We start from the raw sequence: 21200 nt of genomic DNA on the forward strand, positions 1-21200 counted from the left end.
ATTTCCAACCCCTTTCATAGTCGTTAAAACTAACAATCAGCAGAATGTGTGACAGAAAATGAACAAGAGGGAAAGAGCTGATAAAGGGATATGGGTTGTGACTTGTTATTTTCGAAGGCTCTACTCCCTCCGTCCCTCATTACTTGGCACCGGTTAACTTAGCACGGGTCTTAAGAAATATAGTAAAAAGTGGATGGAAAGAGTTTGTGCAACGTGAGTCCTATTTTTATATACTCGCTCCTACACGAATAAGAGTCACATTTCTTTCCGGGACAGGCTTTAAGAAATGTTAAAAAAGTGGATGGAAGAAAGTTAGTACTCCCTCCGTCCCATTAAATATGCAACATTTGCTATTCGGCACAGGATTTTATGTAATGTTGTTTTGTGAGTTAATGAAGAGAGAGTAAAGTAAGAGAAAAGAAAAGTAGAGAGAGTATTGTTTCTATTTTTAGAAACGTTTCATTTTTAATGGGACAGATCAAAAAGGAAAACGTTTCATTTCTAATGGGACAGAGGGAGTAGAATATTAGTATCACTTATATATTAATTTTAAATGATATATGAGTAGAGTGAGATAATAGAATGTGGGGCCTATTTACCATTATAGTAATTATAAACCGAGACTCCTATTCACGGACGGACCAAATTGGAAAAATGAGACTCTTATTAGTGAAATGTGTGGTCCATTATCAAAAGTAGTAAAAAAATAAGGGTGTCAATTAATTGGAGACGGACGAAAAAAGAAATTGGTGTGAATTAAAGTGGAACGGAGGGAGTATTTGTTAATTTTGCCTCCAATTTATCTCATTCATATTCCCTTTGTCCATCATTTTTACCAATTATGCATTAATACACGTGTCATCTCAAATGCCTATATAATTGCGAGTGTAGAACGTTAGTAGAACTATGGTCCATATACTAAAGTGGAAAAAAGAAAACAGTTCTTTAAATAGTGGATAATCTAAAATGATAAAATGATTCTTTGATTGTAAAACAAATTTTATAATTTTTATATGAGTTTTTCGATATATTTGAATAAAATTATATAATTTATATTGATTAAAAGTATATGAAAAAGAAAATATGTATTGGGGTTGTGAGTTAAAAGAGAATTGATGAAAATAAAAGTTTTAATAAATTGAGAATTGTATGTGTTGATGAAACAGAAATGAGTATTTTATTAAAAAGTTGATTGTGATTACCAACGGACAGGGGTGGATCCACTAGGAGGGGATAAGGGGCATTTGCCCCTCCTCATATATTTCATGTAGTACTATTTCATAGAGTAATTTTTAAAAATTTATGATTTTCTTTATAAATGCCCTATCTCAAACTATTAAAATTTCTTCTTAGATATATTTTTGCCCCCGTCGAATTGAAATCCTGGCTCCGCCCCTGTCAACGGATATAATCTTAGCAAAGTCCACGTTCATTCGCATGTAATTTTAATAAATAAGGTATGATGAATTTATTTCTATTGTATTTATTTTAATTTTGTTATATTATTTTTAGATTAATATATAAGTAGTGGATGATTTTTCAAAAGAACCAAAATTCAATAGCCGAGTGCCTCGCAAAAATCCTTAAATTTGAACACTTCTATTTGCTCATTTGCACTACGCACTAGACACTATGTGCGTACAATTCATTTACTCTATTTACCTTTATGCTTTTTCTTTCTTTTAACGTACTAATATTAAGAATAAAATTTACTTGTGAAATAAAATTCATTACTTCCTCCGTCCGTGAATAAGAGTCTCATTTTCATCTGGCACGGGTTTTAAGATATGTTAAGAAAAGTGGGTAAAAAAAAGTTAGTGTAATATGAATCTCACTTATATATATTAATTTTAAATGATATGTGAGTGAAATTAGATAGTGGAATGTGGGGGCCTCTTACCATTTACAGTACTAGTGAACCGTGACTCTTATTCGCGGACGGACTAAAATGACAAAATGGGACTCCTAATCGCGGACATAGGAAGTATTTCATAATCACAACTAAAATTACAAAATTTAAAAAATTACATAATAAAAACAACAAATAACAACACAAACCCCAATTGGATTCAAATTATACAATTTATATCCTAAAAGTTAAAGTTACATATCTTAAATCCTTAAAATAAAAATTTACAAATAATATAAGTCCTAAATCGAAATTCAATTTTCAAAGAAAATAGAGAACATGCATAATTCAAAATTTCATAATTAGTCATATGCATGCTTAGAAGAAAATTGACGATATAATTTATCAATCCAATATCAAATTGAAAAAACAAAACAAAAAAAAAAAAAAAGCCGCCGTATGCTGGTTCCCATAGGCCGAACAAAAATACAAATTTCGTTAAAGGCTGTCTAAGCACGTGCTTAACATCTTAAGGACGCGAATACATGCTTTTTCATTTCTCTAATGGTATTCACATCCAGTGTAGGAGATAACTACTTGAATCTTAAGTACTTAGTTGCCTGAATGCTTTGATGTATCTCGTGAATCATCATTTCATGACATTCAAGTGCATGTTGGATCGTTCACAAGATAGGGAGCTAAGAAGTTCAAAAATGAATAACATTATTTATTCAAGAAGCTGATTCAAGAGGACCATTGCAGGTGATGGTTTGACCAACCCAAAGTTGCATAATTAAATTACATGCCAATGAGCTAGAATTTGAAGAAGAGATGAGTAGTTTTATGAAAATTGAGCCCGAAGAAATTATGGCTTCATAAAAAACAAGAATTCTTATTAGATGGCATTCATCTAGAGTTTTCTTAAATTATTTTGATAGTTATTTACTTTCCTAGTTAATAAAATAGGTAGACGAAAAGTTTTCGACCAATATGAATTGGCATTGATTTGTTTTTCATCTATCAATAAGAGTTTCCTTTCACCTTTCTTTTTTGTTATGGAATTAGGTCTATTGCCTATAGAAAGGCATGTTAAAAACGTTTTTAACACATCCTAGATCATTATCATATTAGAGTTTTATTTTCTCTTAATTATTATCCCACACTATCGTCATTTATTTCTTTAGGTGGAAATATACTGACTGACATCGCAATCATTTACAAGAGATAATCAAAGACTATTTGGGTTGTAAAATAAAATTTCTCTTCTACAAAGAATAGACTATGTCACCTACTATAATGAACATGTATACTATATGTGTACTAAGCAAAATAATTAGAATTATTTGATTCTTATACATTTAAATACAAATAAAAAATATCATATAAATGCATAAGATAAGCAAATACACATTGCGACTAGCACAACAAAGAGCACATTTTGACAAAATATTCCTTATTAATTTGTAAAAATAGATAAAGAGTTTTTATATGAACAAAATCAAACTTATTTGTGAATTATATCCATTTGTAGACATTTTTCTCTGTGGTTCAAAACATCCCATGTTGAGTGGATGAAGAGGGCTTGGAATAAAGCCCTCGATGAGTCAATGTCAAGTTTGTGTGATTAGGTTCAATGAATGGCTCACCCATTTTAGCCTCAAAATGAATTTTTAAGATCTAAAAAATAGAATTGGCAAGCGGAAATAAAATACGCCAAACCGAGTGCTGACACGGATTGAATGTCATCCTTTTACATTTTTTAAGGTGAATACGCAAATTAAATTCGATGTTTTTTTTATTAATTAAAAAAGGGCCGAGTCAGTATTTGGCGAGCAAAAGTTTAAGACAAGCGGTCAAAAGCTAAACCGTAAAAACTGAAAACACAACAACAACCTAACCAAATAACAAAAGACCGAATCAACACCAAAAACCTACATAGCTCAAGAAACACATGCAATAGCAACAAAGGCACAACCCGAGCAAAGGCCTAACACATGGTTGGGAACCGGGGTCCAAAACCTGGTAGCAATCTTCAATCCAAAATCTGACTCTCTTCGTCCTGATAAGTATGAGCTTTTGATGGAGCACAAGTGTTAACCTGAGGGCTGGCCCGAATAGCTAGCCAAATTTAGAAGATTAAGATTGGCAATTTTCAACCCGATAAAATTACAACTTAATTATCACGCAACCAGAGTGGGCCAGACCCGAAACCCGATGGACTGGCCCTGGTGGTTTAGACCTACATACAACTATTGTCTATTATTTTTTCATATTGAACACATAATTCGATATTTCAATAATTATTTTTATGATATAAATAACTTAAAGAAACCTTCAATTTTATAGTATTTAATAAACATGTATGCTATATTTTTTATTAGTAGAACAATAAATAATAATTAACATATTAAATATAAGATATGTTCTATTTGTAAAATATACTTTATAATTTCTCAAAATATATATTTAATTATGTTTGAGTTTAAACATAAAATTTTAAAATTATTATAGTTAAATGTTTTATATCCTATAAATATGACTTTCATCATTTTGTATTCAATATCCTGATTTTGTGACATCAGAAGAAGGCTTCGGCAGCAGAAGAAGCCACGCTCTATGGGCCACAATCGCCCTTCCGATAGTACAATAATTGGTAACTCGAGCAGTGCCGACCAAAACTAGGGCAACATCCAGAATGATGATTGTAGCTTCGATTGCAATGACAACTACGAATTGGGGTGGGGGGGTGGAAATATTTTGAGGGGCAAATATGGAATTTTGGCATCAATTCTGGGTGGGACTTTCGATGCAGATAAAAAAACCTATCTTCTGTGCAGATTTGGATTCTACCTATCCCTCAAGTGAACAATGCGAGCCATGGTTGAATTCTAGGACTCGTCGGATATATAACTTGGACACTGAACACCTAGACACGCCCAGAAATGAGCCAATTTCTTGGTACTTATAAACTTAGGGGGTGTTCGGTTGCAAAATTGTATCCGAGATTAAATTTGTAGTGTGTTTGGTTCATGAGATTCAACCCAATAACTAAATCCTAGATGGATAATCAGGGGATAATTAGTCATAGCTAACCCCCCTATGACTAAAATAATCTCACAACTCAATCCTAGATTATATTTTGGTATTATTTTATCTTGGAAACCGAACACTACCTTAAAGATGAACACGCCCTTAAAGTGTCTTCAACTCTCTTTTCAATGCATGGACCATTATGGTTTTGTCATTTTAGAATTTTTTATTGGTGTTTAAATATACTAATATTAATTTATTTAATATAGCATATTAATAAATTTATACTACTAAAATTCATAATTTTTCAGAACCAAATTTGCTATAGTGTGTTACACACAAAAAAACTGTTCTTTCTCTATAGGCAATTCTTTTTCTTTACTACAGTTTCTTATTTCTTTAATATCTCTTATTGTTTACTATAGATAATGAGATTAACATATTCTCTAATTACGAAATTTAAATTCAACCTAAAATTCAATCATTTCTACGATTATTTCTTCACTTTTTGGGCTAAGTGATACATTTGCTAATATAGTACTCCCTCCGTCCTGCTTTAGCAGTCCCATTGACTTTTCTGTACTCTTTTTGTAAAAATGATAAAAAATAGTTAAAGTGGATAAATGGTAAAGTAAGAGAAACAATAATATAGATAACACTTTTCTCTATATAATACCTCTCTCTTAATTTACCATTTCTCATCTTTAACTATTTTTTATCATTTTTACAAAAAGAGGACAGAAAAGTCAATGGGACTGCTAAAGCGGGACGGAGGGAGTATATACTTAAGTTTTTCATTAAACTAATTTAATGGGTTATATACTAATCTAAATTTTTTCTCTAAATAGCCATTTCTTTTAAATTTTATTAAGAATAATTATAAATTAATGTGTACTAACCCCTAATAATTATAAATTAATGTGTTATAAATTGTAGTAATGTTTTCTTGCTCATGTTTACTCGTTGACAGTTTGACACTCTTTCATTCATCTCTCTTTTTCATAGCAATGCTTCCATCCAATCATATAGTAATGTGGCAACTAATAAAATTGACACAACCTTACCACAAAACTTAACTGGACTTACAATATTTACTTCAAATATAAGAGACACACATGAGACACCAACCATGCACCAAAGCATACCATAAATTTGTCATATATTAGTAACTAAGCATCCTTCAAAACTAGCACAAATTCAAGGTCAATTATGTAGTTTTGCTTCACCCCTCCCTTGTATATAAAGATGCAGCCATGGTATATATTGATCTATATATAAATTTTCTTCAAAAAAAATAAAGAAATGGGGGAGAAAAGCAAGATTCTGATTATCGGGGGCACAGGGTATATCGGTAAATTCATAGTAGCCGCGAGTGCGAAATCTGGGCACCCCACATTTGCTTTGTTGAGAGAAGCTACAATTGATGACCCTGCTAAATCACAACTCATTCAAGACTTCCGAAATTTTGGAGTCACTATAATCAAAGTATTATTTACCTTTTATTTTTCTAATTTTAAATTTTACTTTCATTTACCAATCGTAGGCTATTTTATGTGCCTAGCTTACTTTGAATTTTTTTTTTAATTGAGTCGAGTTGACTGATATAATAGGGTGATTTGAAGGAGCATGAGAGCTTAGTGAAGGCCATAAAGCAGGTGGATGTGGTTATATCCACGGTGGGTCAGATGCAGTTGGTTGATCAAGTCAACATCATTGCTGCTATTAAGCAAGCTGGAAATATTAAGGTCATTTCACTTTCCACTATTGTGTGGGCCATTCATCATACAAAAAAAGATCACTTATTCCCTACACCCGTGAATAAAAGACACGTTCTGACTAGTTTAAGGTTTAAAAAATTGTGACCATATAAAGGAAAGGAAAGTAATACTAGTATAAAAGTGAATGGATCAGAATATATTAATTAAACAGTAGAATGTCAATATAATGAGTTAGTCAATTGCAGAATCCTCTTATTAAAAATGAAAAAAATTATTAATTACACGTAGTAACAATAAGTACGGGATTCATTATATAGCGCGGTAGATAAATAATTCTATAGCCATTAACAAAAATGATATAATGGCACAGAGATTCTTGCCATCGGAGTTTGGAAATGACGTTGATCGTGCCCGGGCGGTGGAGCCGGCAAAATCGGCATGGTCGGTGAAGGTTGACATCCGGAGAGCTATAGAGGCACAAGGCATTCCCTACACCTATGTTTCAGCCAACTACTTTGCTGGCTATTCTCTGCCAACGCTCATGCAGCCAGGAATCCCCCCTCCGCCTAGAGACAAACTCCTCATCTTTGGAGATGGAAATGCCAAAGGTTGGTTAAAAAGATATTTATTCATTTTGGACAGTGATAATTAAAATAAATAAATTCTACGATTCATTTGTCACTTTATAAATTATAAATGAGACGTATTCCTTTTAGGTCGTCTCATAAGTGATACATTTCATTTTATAACAAAAAAACAACATTCTATCTGTCTCATACTTTATCCACTCTCCTATTTTTTCTCTCTACTTTTTTCTCACTCACACTTTATTCTCTCTTCATTTAACAACTAAACACCAATACCTAAAAACCTATGCCTAAAAGAAATTTGTCACATGTAAGGACGGAGGGAGTAACATATAACTAGATTAGATCGAACCATTAGATCAAAAATCAAATATTAAGATTAAAAACATAGATGTCAGTTTTAGATACTACTACTTCCTCTGTCCGAAGGAAGATGACATTTTCCATGAGCTGCACGAGATTTTATGCAGTTTTATTTTATGTATTAATTGAAGATAATAAAGTAAGAGAGAGGGAAAAAAGTAGAGGTAAAAGACTTTCCATTTTTAGTAATGAACCTTTGATGGGACAAACTAAAAAGGAAAGTGGGTCATCTTTGGTAGGACAGAGGAAGTCCATTGTAAGTGTTTTTAAGATTGTTTTGGTTGATAACCCTCATATGAACTAAATCGATCTAAGATTGGCATTCCGTGTTATGAACTAAATCGATCTACAAATAACCTGGACTGAATCGATCAACAAATGACCTAATTCGTATCTAAAAATAACCTCCAGAATTAGTTATTTGGTTATGCATTAGGATTTAGTTATTTTTCTAACACTACCATCTATTCATTATTTCGTTTTTATCTTTTGCTAATTTGTTCGCTATTGCAGCTGTGATCAACGATGAACGTGACATTGCCACATACACCATTAGAGCTGTTGATGATCCAACAACATTGAACAAGACACTCTACATCAAGCCTCCCAAAAACATATACTCCTTCAATGAGATTGCTTCTTTATGGGAGAACAAAATCGGCAAAACCCTCCACAAAATCTATCTTCCTGAACACCAACTTCTTCAACAGATTGCAGGTATTCATGTCCTCTACTCCATTTGTCCTTGAAAATTTATCGCTTATTTCCATTTTTATTTGTCCTAAAAAATTTTTGTCACATTTTACTTTTACTATTTTTGGTAGTGAATCTTATATTCCACTGACATATTCTCAATTATATTTTATTATAAAACTAATACTATATAAAAGTAGTACACATATTCCATTAATTTTTTCAATCCATTCTCTATTACTCCTTCCGTCCCCAAGTAAGAGTAGCACTTCATTTTTACCATAAATGGTAAGTAGGTCCCACATTCAACTAACCCATTTCCCTCACATTTTATTATAAAAGCAATACAAAAAAGTGGGTCTCACATTCCACTAATTTTTTCAACCAACTTTTCTTTACATTTCTTAAAATCCGTGTCCGGTCAAAGTGTTACTCCTAATGGGGGACGGAGGGAGTATATTTTTTAAAACTCGTGCTGGGTCGGTCAAATGGTGACAAATTTATTAGGGGCGGAGGGAATATATTCTTTATCAATATTAAATGTCTATCAATTCTCCAATCAATTCATTTGCAGACTCACCAATGCCAATAAACATAATACTGGCGATCAACCATTCTGTATTTGTGAAGAGTGATCAGACATATTTTGAGATTGAGCCATCATTTGGATTCGAGGCTTCACAGCTCTACCCTGATGTCAACTATACTACTGTGGATGAATACCTCCAACAATTTGTCTGAATTAATCCGACTACATCTATAATGGGAAACCTCTAATTCACCTTTTTATATTACTAATATATGTATGTGTGCTTCGAAACATTTATGGATCTATCATGTACGTTAAATTCGTGAATAACGCTTATATTATAAATTCTTCCACTTCTTCTTCGTTTGAGTTCATGAATACTATACAAGTAATTCAGATAAACTAAGTTGAGTTAGATAATTTCTGAGTTAATTTGTTGCTAATAAGCATTACTCCCTCCGTTGATGAAATGGTATCCACTTTTTACTCGACATGAATTTTGAGAAATGTGAAGAAAAGTGAGTGCACATTTGACTCGACATGATTTTAAGTTTTAAAAAATATGAAGAAAAGTGAGTAAACAAGGTTAAAGGTTTGTGGGTTCCACATTTATATATTAATTTTATAATAAAATATTAGTGTAATGAGTTAGTGGAAAGTGAGCTACATTTACCGAAAGTGAAAAAAAGCAAAGTGAACTAACATTTCAAGGATGGACCGAAATAATAAAAGTGAACAATATTTCACAAACGGAGGAGTATATTGATACTTATAGAAGCATTTCAAACAAACCAGACGTAAAAACAAAATAACTAAATAAATAGCAAAAGGAAATCATTCTTCAACATGTACGACACATATACGGGAAAATGCAATAATTTCATTTAAATTAAAAAAAGTGCGTCCAAAAAGAAATTTACATGATTAAAAAAATACATAATAAAACAAAAAACAACTATCGCCGTGCAGTCCTCCGCGCCCACAACTCTTCAATTAAATTCTTTTGGAGTTGAATATAGGCATCCACTTGGCGCATGTCGGCATGTGCCTGGAGGCGGCCGGTTTCATCGTGAGGTACCCCCGTCGTACGTTGGGGTGGCCACGCCGTGGCTTGGACCGGCTTCATCGTCATTAGCCCAACTAGTCAGTTGTACACCTTCATCTTCGACTATCATGTTGTGCATGATAATATAGGCGTACATTATAGAAGCAATGCAGTCGACATGCCACAAACGCGTTGGCGGTTGGACCCTTAATTGCCGCCCATCGAGCCTGGAGCACACCAAATGCGCGCTCCACGTCCTTGCGTACCAACTCCTGTCGTTCCGCAAAGTAGGCCTTCATGTCCTTATTTGCGCATCTGATCGTCTTCACAAAGACGGGCCACCTAGGGTATATCCCATCCGCCAAGTAGTAGCCCATATCATGCCGGTTGTCGTTGGCGACAAAACTGATGGTCGGACCGACGCCCTGGCACTGGCACTGCTAATTGAAAAGGGGCGACGAGTTGAGAACGTTTAGGTCATTGTTCGACCCGGCTACCCCAAAATACGCATGCCAAATCCACAGCCGGTAATCAGCTACGACCTCGAGGATCGTCGTGGGATTCTTTCCCTTGTAGCCGGTGGTGTAGAACCCCTTCCAGGCAGCGGGACAGTTCTTCCACTCCCAATGCATACAATCTATGCTGTCTACCATCCCCGGGAACCCATGCTTCTCCCCGTGCATCTGCATCAGATGACAGACTTGGGAGTTAGGGCTTCGAAGATACTCGTCCCCGAATATTTCAACGACGCCCTCACAGAAATTCTTCAGACACTGCAGGGCAGTTGTCTCACCTATGTGGAGGTACTCGTCCCACATGTCTGCCCCGCCTCCGTAGGCCAACTGCCTGATTGTCGCAGTGCACTTTTGAATAGGGGTCTGCCAGCCGCATCGCGCCTGAAGCGGAAACACAGATATCGACGTTTCAAAGCGTCAACGATACGCATAAACAGCTCCCTGCGCATCCTAAAACGCCGCCTGAACAGGTTGGCGTTAAACCGCGGTTGCTCTGTGAAGTAGTCGTCATATAACCGCTGATATGCAACTACGTGATCCCAAGCAATCACTGCTCGGCGGTGGACAACTGGTCGAGGTCGAGGTACCGCCGGCTGCAAAGCCCTCTGTATCAGCCGGTCTATCTCACCGGACGTATAGGCGAGCAATCACTACTACTACTACTACCACCCGCGTTACTCATTTTGCGTTGTTGCTCTTGTACAGAAATTAAGAGAGAGAGATAGCTCGTTAACACAAGCGGTGCAAATGAAAATGATGTTCAAATCGCGTATATATAGTGTTTCGAAAATTAAAAAAAAATAAATAAATAAAAATGTGCGCTGGCCGATCGCTCGCCACTCGCTAGCCTACAATGGCGGCGAACGGATCCGCGAGCGCTTCGGCCAGCCGATTGCAATGGTTCGGCGAGCGGACCGGCCAGCACCGGGAATCGGCTAGCCGGTCGCTCGCCAACCATTGTAGATGCTCTAAAAACTACTATTGATGTGGATCCTTGTGATTTATGATCCATTTCCCAAGAATTTACACATTGATGATGTTTGATCTAACAATTTTTTTGTGAGGCTATTTTCAATTTCACAACACAAAGCAAAAGATAATAAAATATCCAACCAAAATTGAATCTAAACAAGAGAGGATGGTAGATTAGGAATGAAAAGCATGTGTATAAAGATGAGATAAAAGAGCTACAACCATAGGACCTTGACCAAAACAATGGAAACAACCCTAGACAACTTTCATTAGCTCTATCACCCCTTGGCTCCATTACTCAATGGATACACCCCATTGATGCATACCTCTACTTGAATCAATCTATGAAATTGAGACAAGCAACCTTCAAGGAAGGAATTGAATACATTCCTCAAAGAGAAAAAACTCACTAGGGAGATAACTTTAATTCAATCACAATCTAGCAAATGAAATGACATCAAAAGGTATTTATACTAAGGTTCCAAAAATAGAAAATTGGCCCACAAAATCTAAGTATCGGCAGATTCGCCCGACCGAGCGTTTGTCACAGGCCAAAACGCCCGGTCCGGGCGTTCTCTCGGGAATCCTCGTCGTTTCAATGCGCGAATTTTGTAAATGGGCCATAACTCCCTCCACCGAACTCCGATCGAGGCGTGTAAGATACTCACGCGAAGCTCTTTTGAAGAAGAAGAGATTGGTTGTCTTTGAAGGGTATTTCGACGTCATCTCAATAAGTCGATTTCTGTTTGAATGCAGCTCCAGTTGCAATTTAGTTACTTGGCATGACTTTGCCCTCTTCTTGGGGCACCCATGTTCGTATCATCCTCCCCTTCTTGGAAATGATTTGTCCTCAAATTCGAGCCGTCTCTATTCCTTGCATCGTCGGGAGGCCCTCTAGCTTTGTTGGATCCTTAGCTTGTCTTCTCTTTCATCTTTGGCCCAAATCAACCCATGGCTCATGCCACCCTTGACGTCTAGCACACGTGGTCATATCAACTATGAACATTTGTTTTGACACAATTGGTAAACTAAGAGAGAGAGATAAATGAGAGTCTAAGTATTGCTAGTGAAGAGTGAGCTCCACATCATTACCAGTGCAGTGTAGTGTAATGATACAAGTTATAAATAAAATAATGATTAGGGGTAATATGTTGTAAGTAAATAAAATGATGATTCGGGCCAGTCCACGAGTTGCAGGCTACATTGACATCGTGTGTAAGTAAATTAGTGAGAAGAATTTTCCATGGTCACGCCATCAAATTTTTCAATTAGAGAATATTCACTTTTTTAGTTGAAAATAAGAAAATCCAGCCCAGATTAGTGATGTGACACGATCTCTGGTATAATATGTCGGTGTGTCATATCTCATTCGCAATACGCTTAAATCATATCATATTGTGTCATTATCTTATTATAGTTATTGTACCATATCAAAAAGAATAAAATCATACGTTTCACTTGTTAATTGTGTTCAAATTTAAATGTAGCAAGTACGTGTTCAAATTCAAATTTTCTTACTTCTTAGTAATTCGCATTTAAATTTTTCCTCAATACATGATAAGTCTCGTTTTAGGCCTTGGTTACTAGTCAGTATAGGATAATATCTGCAAAAATAGTTGCTAAAGTGTGCAAGATGAGATACCAAGTCAGGGGGAAAAGGGTCAAAAGGGATTCAGGTGAAAAGAGCGCAAAAAGATGTTATACTGATGAGGATGTATACCATAAAGCTTAAGCACAAGATGGAGTGAATTGCTACAAAGGATCATCCATCTAGAAAGGGGAATAATTGTCAAGTCAAGAGAAGGAGTAACCCTAGGGATTGGGGCAGGCCTCCTTATAAATAGAAGATCAACATGGAAGAAACATTGTCCATGCTTAGACCATTTCTTTCATAAAATTTAGTGCACTTCTTAGATAAGCTTTAATGCATTCTCTTAGCTTAGCGTAGCTAGTGTTCACTTAAAGTTTCCGGCCACCTGAGAGGGAGTCTACCATCCGATCAACTAGTCCACCATCGTTCGTTCCAGAAGTTCATCGCTTTGAGGAGCACAACATCCCTTTTACATGCTTTCCTTTAATGCTTTCTTAGTATAGGTACTTGTTTTCACTTGCGCTTGACTTAGATTTCAGTTGTTGCTTTGTTGGAAACATCTTTTGGTTGAATAATCTTGAATGCAATGGAGTTTTTATGGTTTTTATTTACGTTTCAGCTTGCTTATGCTTTCTTTCAGCCTAGTTAGATAGATCTAGTAGTTTTACTTTGATTTCTGTTGGTCAAGCGTTTGGATCTGCCTTAGTTAAGTTAGATCTAGTGTTTCTTCAAGTTTCTAAAGGTTTCAATCAATCGTTTCTTCTAAAAATGCATAGATCTGCCACCATGCATGCTGATCTGTGCACACGCCTGTTGGTTTTTACTTTACCAGTTGCATGGATTTAATTTCTGCCTAAATCTAAGTTTAGAGTCGCGATTTTGGGTTAGATTTAAGTCGATTGATTCCGACTTCAAGCATTCATCTATGGAAGTTTAGTTTTCTAATAATTTTTTCGTTTACTTGGTGAAGAAGAAAATGTCACAATCAGCCTAGGGACCACCCTTTACTTTAGCTACTTTTTTAATTTTCTTTTGGTTTTTCAGTTTTCTTTTCTGCAAGTTAGGCAGTATCAGCCCGTGAGTCAGTTATTCCTTTTTGCTTTGTCTATCCATTCAGGGTAAGTTTTCACTTTTCACATGCACACTAATAGTCCAGGCTTCACAACCTCACATACACATCGCGCTGCATGAATCATTTAGTTAATTACTAGTCAGGATAGGTAGAGTCCCATTTTATTTCATCGCCTAAGTAAACTCAACCCCAAAAGTGTGGTAGCTAACCAACCCTTCCCGATTGTCATCGCAAGTGTATCTCACCTACATCCATCTCTGTGGGATCAATCCTTTACTCTGATATACTAACCAGTAGAAGTGGGTTGAAGTTTTGATAACAGGTTTTAGGCAAAGGTCCAACGACACAACTAGGTCGACTTAGGAATCCTCCTCACTGGTTGAAAACCCCTGCACTATGAACCTGCTCTTTCAATACACTGTATCGTCATAGGACAAACGATCCAACTTGTACATGTATTTTTTTTTTCATGCACATTTTTACCACTTAAACTCTAAAGATAATCAACCTTCAGAGCGGCACAAGTAATATTATTACGTGTATATTACCTTAAGTTAAAATAGAAATAAAGTACTCCCTCCGTCCACAAACAATAGATCACTTTTGCCATTTTGGGACGTCCACAAAAAATAGATCACTTTCTTAAAATGGAAAGTTTATCTTTCATACTTTTCCCACTTTTTCTTCCCTCTCTCCTACTTTACCCACTTTTTCTCCCTATCTCTCTTACTTTACCTATTTTTTCTCCTCCTCTCTCTTACTTTACCAATTCTACATTAAAACTCGTGTCATACACAAAGTGATCCATTTTTTGTGGACGGAGGGAGTACATATTAGGGCGCGCATCCGAATGTTCTGGAAAGTCAAGTGTGGGTTTAGTAATCCAATGAGTCTAGAAAGTCAAAAAATGCAACAATACTTTTCATGTGGAAAATACTGATTTTTCGTGATAGTATATTAATTCCCATTCAAATCATGCTCAGTTTAGAAATCAAAATGAAATCCTAAAGATCGAGAGAGACCAATATTTGGGTCAACTTCTTTGGCTAGAATAATATTATAGAGCTAATGGTTGCTTATTTATAGTTGAGCCCATCACAACTCTTTAATTCATCATTGGTTAATAGTTTATACATATACATAGCAAAATGGCAGAGAAGATCTTGATAATTGGTGGAACAGGATACATTGGGAAGTTCATAGTTGAAGCTAGTGCAAAATCTGGTCACCCCACTTTTGCTCTGTTGAGAGAGGCCACTCTTTCTGATCCAACCAAAGCCCAACTCATCCACAGCTTCAAGAATTCTGGTGTCACCATCTTAATTGTATGTTCATCTATATATGAGTGTGTGTATTGTTGTTGACTTGTGTGTGTGAAGTGTGAAGTGTGAAATTAATGTTGGATTTGTGCAGGGAGATCTGAACGATTATGAGAGCTTGGTGAAGGCTATAAAGCAAGTGGATGTGGTTATATCAACTGTAGGTTTCATGCAAATTGCTGATCAACACAATATTATCTCTGCAATTAAAGAGGCTGGAAATGTTAAGGTACCTTCTTCCATTTAATTAAAATACATATATGTTTTTGTCAATATTGTTGAAAATCCCCTCATTTCTTAGAAATGTTATTAATCATGTCTCATTTGTATATTCTTGGATAACGTGACCGAATTTAACATGGTATGCCGATTTGGATATCTTTGTCTATAAGGGCGCCATTTTTTTGTTAATCACGTCTCATCCAGATATTCTTTTCTTGGTATTGACTGTTGCAGAGGTTCTTACCTTCTGAATTCGGAAGCGATACCGATCGGTGTCGTGCAGTGGATCCCATTAACCAAAATTACCAATTGAGAGTGAAGCTTCGCAGAGAGATAGAAGCAGCAGGCATTCCTTACACCTACGTCGTTTGCAACTTCTTTTCTGGCTTCGCGCTCTCCAATTTTCTGCAACTGGGCACCACTGCTCCTCCCCGGGAAAAAGTCGTCATCCCAGGAGATGGAAATGTTAAAGGTATATATATATATATATATATATATATATATATATATATATATGTTTCATCCAAATTAGTGCAAGTCTTGTGATGGTCTGTTGATTTGGGACACACCACTAAAGGCCTCACACTACATTTTTCAGTTCTTAGTTTGGGATGGTTTGAACCTCCACTAGTCTTTTAATTGTGAGTTGGGATGTTTATTAATTGATGATATGGTTGTAGCTGTGTTCAATGAGGAAGGTGACATTGCCACATACACTATCAAAACTGTGGTTGATCCAAGAACTTTGAACAAGATCCTCTACATTAGGCCATCTCAAAACATATACTCATTCAATGAGCTTGTTGCTTGCTGGGAGAAGAAGATCGGAAAAACCCTCGAGAAAACATACCAACCAGGGGATCAAATTCTGAAGATGATTCCAGAGTCGCCCATGCCCGTGAATTTTTTATTGGCGATCAACCACTCCGCTTTCATTAAGGGTGATCAGACCTATTATGAGGTCAATCCAACGCTCGGGGTTGAGGCTACCCAGCTCTATCCTGATGTCAACTACACTACCGTCGATGACTACCTCAATCGGTTTCTGTAGCTCCCAACTTCTCAGGCACTTTGTTATCACTCGATCTCTACTTATTTTGTCATCATACTATTATCTGTAATGATCAAACTCTGACTCTGCTTCAATAAGAGAAATGAATAAATTGCCCAATTAAATAGACAACACCAATTTCATTCCGGTTAATGTTGATATGAGATGACCAATTTTATTGTTTCTTTTTTTGCTTGAGAGTGTTACTACTTAGTAATTCAAACTATCTAAGTGACAAAATGAATTAGAGAGTAGGGATGTAGTATATAATAAAGTAGCATCATAGCCAAGTCTTCCTTTGCCGGCTACACATTGATTCTCATAGCCGACCTTGCTTATTTTATTTCTTACAGTCAATATTGGATCCTAAGACATTTGTCTTTTTCTACTTTCTTCTTTCTCAAGATATTCTTTAAGCCTTAAAAGGTTAAAATCATTTGTATCACCTTAAAATAAACACACTAAAAAACAACAGACAACGTTTTAGGTGATAATCTTTAGGCATTCAGCACATTGTTTTCAACTCGGCAATGAATTGATAAATAAACTAAATTCATAATCCATATCTATCGTTTAATCTGAAATTATTACTTCCTCCATCCCACCATAGGTCACACATTTTTTTTAGGCACGGATTCTTAGATAGCAGTGTTTTGTGATTAAATAAAGAAAGAATAAAGTATGAGTGAGAGAATAAAGTAGAGAGATAAAATAAGAGAGAGATAGAGAGTTATTTTTTTTCATAAAAGGAAATGTCCTCACTTATAGTGGGACGAACAAAAAAGAATACTTCTCACTTATAATGGAACGGGAGGAGTACTATGAAATAAATATGGTATTGAAATTATTTATTGTCAGAATTTCCAACAATTATTAACATCCGCGCAAAAGAACTACACTTACATCTTCCCATATTGGATGCAAACATAGCTTCCACCCTTCAAATTCAATTCCGTATAATTTTAATTCCAAATCAATTTCAATTATGTGTAACAAAAGGACCCTAATAACTGCACAAAACTCATGTACTTAAAACATAGATTCTATATCTACTATGTAATCACATTATATCCCCACAGATTACTATACATATAAACATGGTTTTACAACTATTAATTGTCCAAATCTACAACTATTTAGCTAGAGTTCTTCATCCACAGAAATGGATTAGATGAACTCCATACTCAGCCAAACCATCTTAGCAGCAGACCAGCCATGATTTTCTGGATTTCGTGTTGCCTGCTTATGATCGAACTGATTATCTTGCCATTAACAATATTTTCATCATACAAAAAAAAAAATCATTATATTTACAACAGTTAAAAGCGTGCACGTTTCAAGTCAAAAGTTTCACCTAAAGTTCCACCATTGGTATATATTCTGCACATGAACTCAGTCATTTGAAAGACCACTTGTGCTTTGAGCAAACCTTTTCCCACCGTACCGCTGTTTTCAAATGTACATGAAAAGAATGGTAGATTAATCAAGGGCCAACGAGTGCATAACTACTTTTTCATATAGTTAAATAAATGTAAACCAACTTATACATCCATTACTAAAATTGCAAGAGCGATCACCTGCTTTCCCCAGCGGAATGGGAGATATCCATACTTGATCATATGTGTGATTTGCCTCTTCATTGTGAGAAAGAAAAGGAAAAACCAGTAAAAGAACAAAATGGGCCAGAACACTGGGACGTCGAACATGGAGAAGAAGGTTAAGAGGAACGCAACACAAAAAGCTTTTGTGATTGCATACCTGAAAAGATTATAAGAAAATCACATAATTAAAAGTGTTTTCATTGCCAATAAAAAGGGAAAATATGTAAGCATTTTCCAGATCCACAATTAACTTCCATTCCTAAAATTATTGGGCTTTCAGATTTCTTTCTCTAGAGACATTTAAATTTCATCAAAATTTTATATCAATTACATTATTAAAATACTAGGAGCTCCAGATTTCAAAACAAGACCAGAAATCAGAAAAAAATTGATGAAATAATTGACTAAGACCAGAAAACGAATCCTCTCATGCTGACAGTCAATGACAGGCAAGTTTAGTTAAGTTCGATATGATATGGATATGGTTATGAAAATGTATATATTTCAAATAACAATATGCACAGAACAAAATCAGAAGAAGGAACCAAATTTAACAAAAAATGAACTTGAGTCATGGCTGTGCTAGTACTAGCACAAACACAGGTCTTAAAAGAGAAACTAAACGCAAAATACTACGTCTAGTTTACATTCCTTTCCATCTATTTTCTCACTGATTCACTGTAATGCACAACAGAAACTGATGAAACATAAAAAATTGCAGCTACAGTTGCAACTATATTCACTAAACGCTAGATACTACTCCCTCCGTCCCATAGTAGATGTCACACTTGGGAGATGGCACGGGATTTTAGGAGATGTTATTTTGTGTATTAAGTGGTGAGAGAAAATATAATTTTATAATTGATGTGAGAGGGAACGTTTTCCAAAAGAAGAAATGTGACAACTTTTGTGGGACACACTAAAAAGGAAAGAGTGACATCTAGTATGGGACAGAGTTACATTCCTTTCTATCTATTTTCTCATTGATTCCCTTTAATGCACAACAGAAACTGATGAAGCATAAAAAAGTGCAGCTACAGTTGCAAATATATTCACTAAGCATATGCTGCATAATGGAGTATAAGCTACTCCTTCTCTTCCTGCTAAGTGATTAATATTCCTTTTTTGGGACGTCCCAAGATAAGTGAATCACTTTCTTTTTTGGCGTTCTCTTTCTTACTTTATTCTCTCTCTACTTTACTAACAAAACCTCATTTTATTGGAGGGAGTACTTTATAATTGCCAAAGTAACAAACTGAGCAACTCATAGCTTAAAAATACACAACAACAAGAAATGTTTAGCATAGAAAAGACATAAGTATCGAACCAGAACAAAAATTCAGGCAAGCGACGGACAAAGGGCCTGAACTCATCCGAGTCTTTAGTAGGCGAAGAGGGGCCATCCAGCAGTTCCAGCTCGGGATCAACCTTGGGTGACAAAAACCCAATCAACAAGTTCAAGATGTAGATTGACAGGCCATATGAGATGACGTAAAACCCCCGAGCATAATAAACACGCAAGATGTAGATTGCTGCAGCAGCAAGTGTAACGAGCCACCTACGAGCTGTATGGGGACTCGACCTTTCCAAATAATGCTGAAACTTCCTCGAGACTTCGTTTCTCCACTTTGCCAATGGTGACTCTGGAGCAGCTGTATCAGTCACAACATCTTCCATTATTTTTCACTGCTTTAAATCTGAATTGGAGTGAAAATCAACATCAATTATATAACTATCAACAACCAACCATCAACTGATGATTGTTTCCACACAGTAATAACAACAATCACTAAACATAAATTATTTTCCACAATTCTAAACAGAAGTGGTAAATTCACATTTCTATATTTGATTGCATATGAGCAAGTTTTACTGGTACTGTAACTACCCTCAATTGCTTTGAAATTCCAAAAAAAAAAAGCGCAGACCCCTTCAATTAACACAAATTCTTCAAAATAAATAACCTCGTAATCAGCAATTCATTTCAATTTCAAATATGTCCATATTAACAACATTAAATTTAGAGAGAGGGAATTAGCACAATACAAAGAAGAAATATGCATAATATAGGGAGAGCAGAAGGAACCTCAGTTATATGCAAGATACAAATTGATGCGATCGTGCGAACTTCTTTGTACTGTTTGTTGGGGGAAATTCCTTTTTGCTCAAAAATATTACAACCCAAATAAAATACATATACACGTGTGATTGTTTGAATGTCTGGGCCCCTATCCCATAAAAATAATTTATTTATTTTTAATCCATATTACTCCTTCCGTCCCCGATTAAGAGTCACATTTTGACCGGACACGAAATGTAAAGAAAAGTTAATTGAAAAAGTCAGTGAAATGTGAGACCCATTTTTTTATATTGATTTTATAATAAAATGTGAGTGAATTGAGTTAGTGAAATATGAGACCTACTTACTATTTATGGTACTATACAAATAGTTACTTTCATTTACAGAAACTCTTTTTCCTTTCTTGTTCACTTCAATTTTTTCGTCCCACAATAATTAAATTTTTGGTAACAACACTAAGTTTAATATGTAATTGATTAAGCAAGCAAAATAGAAAAGGTAGTTAAATATAAAGTAGTAAATGACGGAATCCGTAAATAATAAAGTAAGAGAGATTGAGAAAAAATCTCGAGCTTAATTCTATGAGACAGATGAAAGAGTGTGTATTGTTTATGAATCAAACCATCTACTATACTATTTCAACTTTTTTTCTTGTACTCTTTAATTTTATCAATTATGCATTAAAACATGTCATTTCCAATAGACTATTTTTACAAGAGGGAGGGATAACTATTTATATTAATGCTTATACAGGCAAATGATATCTCCTGTGAATATCACATGCAAATACTACTACGTGGTAATGCACATTTATACTCCCTCCGTCCCATTAAATATGCAACATTTGCTTTTCGGCACAGGATTTTATATAGTGTTGTTTTGTGAGTTAATGAAGAGAGAGTAAAGTAAGAGAGAAGAAAAAGTAGAGAGAGTATTGTTTTCATTTTTAGAAACGTTTCATTT

At 35.3% G+C, this 21200-nt stretch overlaps 3 protein-coding genes across 7 annotated transcripts; 2 read left to right on the forward strand and 1 right to left on the reverse strand.

The window, feature by feature from the left end:
- Positions 1 to 6145: 6145 nt before the first annotated feature.
- Positions 6146 to 9131, forward strand: LOC125202293 (isoflavone reductase-like protein). Of its 2 annotated transcripts, none has more exons than XM_048100672.2 (5): positions 6146 to 6364; positions 6502 to 6624; positions 6968 to 7205; positions 8061 to 8264; positions 8815 to 9131. In XM_048100672.2, exons 1-5 carry the CDS (start codon positions 6182 to 6184, stop codon positions 8979 to 8981), a joined length of 915 nt encoding a protein of 304 aa, XP_047956629.1. In that variant the 5' UTR covers positions 6146 to 6181; the 3' UTR covers positions 8982 to 9131. The 2 variants fall into 2 exon arrangements, with proteins under 2 accessions (XP_047956629.1, XP_047956628.1); XM_048100671.2 differs by having other exon boundaries at positions 6147 to 6364; positions 6490 to 6624.
- Positions 9132 to 14978: 5847 nt separating this feature from the next.
- On the forward strand, positions 14979 to 16709 carry LOC125202737 (isoflavone reductase-like protein). The gene is made up of 4 exons (XM_048101184.2): positions 14979 to 15289; positions 15378 to 15512; positions 15740 to 15977; positions 16186 to 16709. Exons 1-4 carry the CDS (start codon positions 15113 to 15115, stop codon positions 16554 to 16556), a joined length of 921 nt encoding a protein of 306 aa, XP_047957141.1. The 5' UTR covers positions 14979 to 15112; the 3' UTR covers positions 16557 to 16709.
- Positions 16710 to 17582: 873 nt separating this feature from the next.
- LOC125202746 (protein RER1A-like) lies at positions 17583 to 20362 on the reverse strand. Of its 4 annotated transcripts, none has more exons than XM_048101202.1 (5): positions 20244 to 20362; positions 19485 to 19854; positions 18134 to 18314; positions 17911 to 18002; positions 17583 to 17795 (listed from the first exon to the last, which is right to left on the reverse strand). In XM_048101202.1, exons 2-4 carry the CDS (start codon positions 19832 to 19834, stop codon positions 17949 to 17951), a joined length of 585 nt encoding a protein of 194 aa, XP_047957159.1. In that variant the 5' UTR covers positions 19835 to 19854; positions 20244 to 20362; the 3' UTR covers positions 17583 to 17795; positions 17911 to 17948. The 4 variants fall into 4 exon arrangements, with proteins under 4 accessions (XP_047957159.1, XP_088920430.1, XP_088920428.1 ...); XM_089064304.1 differs by having other exon boundaries at positions 17583 to 17818; XM_089064302.1 differs by having other exon boundaries at positions 17583 to 18002.
- Between the last annotated feature and the right edge of the window lie 838 nt (positions 20363 to 21200).

This window comes from Salvia hispanica, chromosome 2 (genome assembly GCF_029641045.1).
Source record: "Salvia hispanica isolate PSC_SH4W2 chromosome 2, Shi_PSC_v1, whole genome shotgun sequence".
In the NCBI taxonomy this organism is placed as follows: Eukaryota; Viridiplantae; Streptophyta; class Magnoliopsida; order Lamiales; family Lamiaceae; genus Salvia; species Salvia hispanica.